The 6,893-nt window shown below is 40.5% G+C and overlaps 1 protein-coding gene across 1 annotated transcript; it reads left to right on the top strand.

The window, feature by feature from the left end:
- The first annotated feature begins 52 nt into the window (after window positions 1-52).
- LOC147145731 (pannexin-1-like) lies at window positions 53-6,003 on the top strand. Its single transcript, XM_086032848.1, has 5 exons — window positions 53-396; window positions 1,984-2,105; window positions 2,312-2,517; window positions 4,385-4,889; window positions 4,955-6,003. The coding sequence occupies exons 1-5, from the start codon at window positions 216-218 to the stop codon at window positions 5,093-5,095; spliced, it is 1,155 nt and encodes a 384-aa protein (XP_085888974.1). The 5' UTR covers window positions 53-215; the 3' UTR covers window positions 5,096-6,003.
- Window positions 6,004-6,893: the final 890 nt, after the last annotated feature.

Raw genomic sequence — 6,893 nt, 5'->3', positions numbered from 1 at the left:
AGTCAACTGGTGTTCACTAGCGCTCCCTGGTGCCTGTAGTGTAGGTGCCACAATAACGGGACAGGTTCAACCGTCATCCCACCGGTGAATGGAGATGCATGAACAATAGCGGCGCAGAGTTCTATGCTTTATTTGTTTACTTCGGCTTGATAAAGACCAATTATTTTAAAATATAGCTACTTTTTTTCATACATTTATTATCGTCTCCGTGCGCCATGGCGATTGCTCACGTAGCAACAGAATACGTTTTTTCGGACTTTTTGTTGAAGGACCCCACAGAGGCAAAATACAAAGGAATGCGACTGGAGCTGGCCGCGGACAAAATAGTGACGTTCCTGGCCGTGGGACTACCTTTGTTTCTCATCTCGCTCGCTTTTGCTCAGGAGGTGTCCGTGGGTAAGCTCCTCTGAAAGAACGTGTGTATGTCTTCGGAGCACAAATTCCTCGTTTAATTCAAATAAAAAATAAACATTTGTTATGTCAACAAATTCGATTATGAATACCCATATCAATTTAGATTACAGTACAGTATTTGCTTTTCTTCATAGAGGTTTGAATGAAATGCTGGTGTGACGTAAGGCTCCACCCTTTTACTTAAATCACGCCCAGACAGACAGTAGCAGGACACGCTTCGGCTGCAGTATGTCCCACAGTCCCAGTTCTATTCTAAAAGTCTAGTCAAGTATCGTATGTCGATCGTTTAAATGAAAATGAACCATGCACCTACACAAACACATGAGCTGTTCAACCACAATCTTCTCATAATACCCACAACATGCATTGCCAAAGTGAGCAGGTTAGAATTTAAACCATGCTGCTTTTTCTGACAAACATAATGTGCCACACTTCCTAATGAATTCGTTAATCAAGGGTCTGGCCTATATGATTAATTGCCTATATTTCTTCACCTTACCAAGACATTTTGCTAACTGTATGGTTGCAACTTTGTGGGACAAGACCTATTTTTGCAACCATTTCATCAAAGCAGGCCAATAATGAGTTTCCTACAGACACACACCATTGTCTTGTATAATGACTCCCTAGAAAATTGGAAGCTCCAAAGTGGAGACCAACTCTATAATTTTAATGGTCAGACGAGGCAATACTTTACTTTTGGTTATATTGTAATTCATAGACTCAACACACCTGTGTGTGCCCAGAAGTCATGGCAGTGTGGCTAGGAACAGCTATTACTTCACCATGTGCACCTCAGATAGATACCTTAACCGAGTCAGAATATTTTAGTATGTACTAGGGTTGATGTTCTTAATTTTTTTTTCCCTGCAGGTTTTAGGCTGGAGTGCAGTTTCATTTTGTGTTGCATAAACCAAGGTCTCAGCAGATAGTGTAGCAACTTTGATTTATACCATCCATCCATCCATCCATCTTGTTTATTGCTTTCCTGTTCAGGGTCGCATGCAGAGAAGCTGGAACCTATAGCAGCTGATTTGAGGCAGGGCCTGCCCTGGACTCACAGAGCTTACAACACATATAGTGACAGACAACCATTCACCATTCACAACCATTCACACTCACATTCACACCAACTGACAATTGAAAGTATTTAAATGAATTAACATGTTTCTTTTGCACTGTTTGACCAGCATTAACCACTCATATGAAGATTATACCTTTCATTTGTCTGTAGTAATGTGATGGCTCATCTGCAACCAAAATATCAGGTTCCTGGTAGTTTGCTTTAAAGGAATCTCCTTTTGTTCTCCCTCCATTCTAGAGTTTGGTGTTTTAATTGCTAAACAAAACAAAATACACTCACCGTTAATGCGAACCACTGCCAGTACATTTTTTTTTTTGTATCAGTAATTTAGCTTTCAGAATGGTACACTCCAGTTCAACACCATTGCACAGCACAATCACAATAATAAATCTATTATAATTTAATCTCCTAGCATCAGTTGAATGTGTAAAGGGAAAAATGTTGTAAGTATTAAACTTTATTCTAATTATTCTATGCTCCTTCAGGTACACAAATCAGCTGCTTTGCTCCCACTAACTTCTCCTGGAGACAGGCAGCGTATGTGGATTCCTTTTGCTGGGCAGCAGTACAACAACAAGATGACGGTTCACCGTTATGGCTTCATAAAGTATAGTACCTTCTACACAACATTCACAACAACAACGGGAATCATGATTGCTGCATCTGTTTGGCATACTGTATATACCACAGCTAATAAATAATCTATCATTAACGTGATGATACAAAAACTACTCATGATTACATCTACTTGAGGACATGCAAAATCCAGAATTTTTCCATCACGGACCCTGCTCTCTCTCTCTCTTTGTGTAGTTCTTTCCATATATCCTGCTCTCACTGGCCATCCTTGTGTACATCCCTGCCCTTTTCTGGCGCTTCACTGCAGCCCCACATCTCTCCTCGGATCTCAATTTCATAATGGAGGAGCTTGACCGCTTTTATAATCGTTCCATTAAATTGGCAAAGAATTTGGCATCCTTGGATGCTAAGGATAAGGATGTTTCATCGGACACACAAAGGTAAACAACCTAATATTTCTTTCTTCACAAGAAAAACATGTTTTCATCTAAGATATTTTCCTCTGCAAAGAGAAGTAACTGACATTTAAGTTTCCTGTAACTTTCATAATGTTAGGGAAGCGCAATACTTAATATCTCATTTAACTCGACTGAAAAGTTACATCTTAACTTCCTTCAGAGACTAATATCTCACTTTAGTTGAGTCACAAGATGGCAACAGAAATAATGGCGGTTGTGATGAGATTTATAAACATCAGCCATGTGAGACATTGCATGGGGTGCAAGTTTGCAGTATATTAGCAATATTGGCAGGCAAGAGATTCACAATGGAGAGCAGTGATAACATTTTTGTTCATCAATCAACATTCCGTCCAAGTGAATTCACATCTCAAATGATGAAAAGGAGGGATACATACATGTGCAAGCTCGGCAGGTTGGATATTACCAGGGCTCGCACTCGCACCCAAAATCTGCATTCGTTATTATGATGGACATTAGCGACCGAATCAAATTCAAAACACATCATGTATAGGCCAAAAAATGAAACATCGAATTGATCAAAATGGTAATGTAATGCACATACAGAATGTAGCGCTTTATCTTCATCATACATACTCACTTATCTCATTCAAACGTATCGGAGTGTAGCCTACACCGGCACTTTGACACAGCATATCAACCCACAGAAAGGTTTTCCTTTTAATCTTAAAATAAGTTACTTTGACCTGAATGATTCCGTGCCATGCCCTGGCCAAAGGCAGTCTGGATGTTTGTTCTCTTTGGTACCATTTTAAATCCATCTACAGTATGTTATGTTGTACTAGCCTCATCTTAGCTTAGCGCTAAGCTAGTTCCTCTTTCAGGTCAGGTGTAAATGTGCAAACTCCCTTTCGTTTGTTGCTATGACGGCGTTCAGATGGCTGTTAGCCGGCGAACAGCTATGCAACTACTTCAGAGCATCCACTCCCATGTAGCGCATACATGGCTTTCACGCATGCGGACTCCCCGCGTTGATACGTCAGACATAGCAAGACGTGCCATCAAACATTCCTCTCTGATGACAAGAAGCTATGACGGTTCTGACTCTAATGGGAAAATTCTGTTTCGCCGTTCGTTTCCAATATTTTGTAACCTGCCAAAATGGTGTCTTTCACATTCGGCACAGTGCATTGCGTGATGTGTGACGTCAATGTAAGCAAAGCTCTTGCTCTAAGTCTTCTACCTGGGGTCCTTCCTCCTCTGTCTGCCCATGGGGCAGGGCGCAAGCGGCTCCTGGTGCTGGTCTCTATACCCTCTATTAGCCATGTCATGTCTGCTAAACTAAACATCCCTTTCGACTAACTATTTTTGCATGTGGGACGGTGTGTGTGGGATAGCCCAGTGAATGGGGGTTCTGCGGGTGGAAGGGATTTGATGTCTTTTTTCTTTTTACTTGTTCTTTGAAGCACTTTGTCTTGCCTTTAAGTGTGAAAAGTGCTGTGTATGTACCTGTATATAAACAAAGATTGATTGATATGTTGGTCGATTGAGGGACCACTAATGATATAGTGGTAGACCTGGCCTGACTTGGATACAGGCAGCATGGGTTCTCCATCTCATGTGCCCTGTAATTGCGACCAGTCCAGGATAAGCAGTATAGAAAATGGATGCATTGTTGACTGAATGATTTTGGCATGATAATATAAATTATTGAATGCATTTGCCAATAAGGACCATAATAAAAAAAAATCTGGATAAATACTTACTAAAAAAAATCATTTTGAATTTTGATACGCATATGCACTAAATGCCACATGTATTCCATTCCTTTGTTTACACTGGTATTGTATGCTTTAAAACAACATATTTTGCATGTTCTTCTCTGTAGCAGTGCTCTGGAGCTGGCTGAGGGTTGCTTCAAATACCCTTTAGTTGAGCAGTATCTAAAAACCAAGCGCTTCTCTCACCGCCTCGTCGTTATGTACTTGGCATGCCGGGGTTTGACTCTGCTCATCCTGCTGCTCGCCTGCCTCTACCTGGGATACTACATCCGACTGGCCTCTCTTACGGATGAGTTTCCTTGTGACCTGCGCACAGGGGTGCTGACCAATGACAGCAAGGTACCCTCAGCTGTCCAGTGTAAGCTTGTGGCAGTGGGAGTCTTCCGGCTTCTCAGCTACATCAACCTAGGGGTGTATGTACTACTCACCCCGCTGGTGGTGTACGCCGCTGTCGGACCTGCACGTCAGAGTTCCAACTTCCTCCGGCCTTATGAGATGCTGCCAGGCTTTGGTGCTTTGGGGGTCATCACGCCCTTCTACAATGACCTCAGCATCTATCTGCTCTTTCTGCAGGAAAACCTAAGTGAACTGAAGTCCTACAAGTGCCTGCAGGTGAGTCAGTTTGGAACAACAATAACAATTTGGTAGAGAGTTGAAGTCATTTGTCTAATTAACAGGTGCTTGAGTTATTGCAAGAAGCTGCTGATGAGGGCTTTGATACCATGTGCCTCCTGCGAACTCTGGGCCAGGTGAAGACAGATGTGTTGGATTGTAAGAAGGCATGTCCACGAAACAAAGCTAAGGAAGTCACATCATAATTTAATTCCACTGAGGTACGGAAGAATATTTAGTCTTTAGTAGCAAGTAAGAGTACAGTATGAGTCCACATCCTCAAGGTACAATACATACAGTAATGTATCGCTTTGGACTCCAAGGTAATTGTTTGCTTACCCCAGTGAGAAGTTGTTGTACCCTTAATGGTGGAATGGTGTTCTTTTTCTTTTTATGTGTACATTTGACATGTACTCCTTGTCTTATAACAGCCTTGAAATGCTTATTATCATCTGAACATGCTGGCCATAAATACATTTGGTCAATTTTCACAAGTTTCTTAATTTATTTTACATGACTGCACTTAAGTGTTGTTTTCTGTAATAACACAAAATCGGTCTCCAAGTGTTATATGTGTTCAGTCTTCCTCGTTTGTTCTAATCCAGACAGTGATGAAGTCATGATTTTTTTTTTTTAATAAATACAATGTTTTTGTTATTTAGTGACACTTATTGCTTTTCTCAAGTGCATTGTAAAATGCCTTCCTACCTTTTGTGAGTGTGAGCAATACTTCTGTAACTAACTGTAACTTATATGTTGTGTAATTATTTTATTTTATTTTTATTTTAGCTACGAGCCTACACCATTACTTGCTTCTTTTTTTTAATCAGTGAAGGTTATTATTAAATCTTTAGTTTAGACCTACATATTACTGTATTCAATCTTAGGAGACAAAAACAGAACATTACTAGTTTAAATGGTATTGTAACAACTCCAGTAATGATGGGATGTTAGAAATGATGCATTTGTTAAAGTGGAAGTCAACGCAAACATATTTTTTTCAAGACTATGTTCTATGCAAGCCCACTAGTTGAAACAAGGCATTCTGATAAATATTGTGTTTGTGGAATAAGTGTTAATCCACTCGTTTTTAGCCACCTTTGGGGGCGGCCATTTTGTCTTCTGTTGACTGAAAAAGACATCGCAACTACTCACAATGACCAATCACGGCTCAGATTCAGAAAACAGGTCAGCTGTGATTGGTCGTTGTGAGCAGTTGTGATGTCATTTTCAATCGACAGAAGACAAAATGGCTGTCCCCAGAGATAGCTAAAAACGAGTGCATTTTGCTGCTTAATTTGTATTCCACAAACGCAAAATTAATCAGACAGCCGTGTTTCAACTAGTGGGCTTGTTGGGAACATATTCTTGAAAAAAATATGTTTGTGTTGACTTCCGCTTTAAGGCATGTAAAATTCCTCAAACAACATGTGCATGTTGAAAAAAATAACCTGATATAGTTAGTATTGGAATTATGGAAATAACATGAATGAAATGACAGCTTGTAATGGATGCTCAATTAAAACTGTTATTCACTATAATGGCATTTTCATTACCACACAAGGAAATATATTCTGCCTCAGACACATTTATTTTACTCCATAACTCCATGAAAGATAACTTCAAACTGTTCATTATTGCTACATATACCAGAATTTCACAGATTTTTCGAACCATTCGAGTAACAGCCTGCTTCTAAGCACCGCCTACTTGTTGATCTCATAAATATCCAATCCCTTTTATATAACACTTCATAGAGCCTGGACTAAGAGAGAGAATTGGAGCGACGTGCAGAGTGGTCGCCATGTTGAACCGGGAGCCCCGCTGTGGCCCCAGCTCGCCATTTCATTTATTGTGTGAATGCAGAGACCGGGTGGAAACAGCTTTCGTGAACTGTTGTGCAAGTTTTGCTGGGTTCGTTGAAAGGCTGATGCAATCCAGCAGTTTCCATAGTAGGCCTATAGTGGTTATCCCGTTCGCCTCACACACGGAAGGCATATTGTT

Source organism: Filicampus tigris, chromosome 6 (assembly GCF_054856515.1).
Source record: "Filicampus tigris isolate MCC_2025a chromosome 6, RoL_Ftig_1.0, whole genome shotgun sequence".
Taxonomy (NCBI): Eukaryota; Metazoa; Chordata; class Actinopteri; order Syngnathiformes; family Syngnathidae; genus Filicampus; species Filicampus tigris.
Note: the sequence above shows the minus strand (reverse complement) of the source record. Positions and strands in the feature narration are given on the sequence as shown.

Bases quoted from the DNA above. Each gene is read 5' to 3' on its own strand.
- LOC147145731 (XM_086032848.1), top strand. From the start codon at position 216: ATGGCGATTGCTCACGTAGCAACAGAATACGTTTTTTCGGACTTTTTG. The intron at 397-1,983 runs GTAAGCTCCTCT...ATGCTCCTTCAG, and splicing joins TGCTCAGGAGGTGTCCGTGG to GTACACAAATCAGCTGCTTT. The intron at 2,518-4,384 runs GTAAACAACCTA...TCTTCTCTGTAG, and splicing joins GTTTCATCGGACACACAAAG to CAGTGCTCTGGAGCTGGCTG.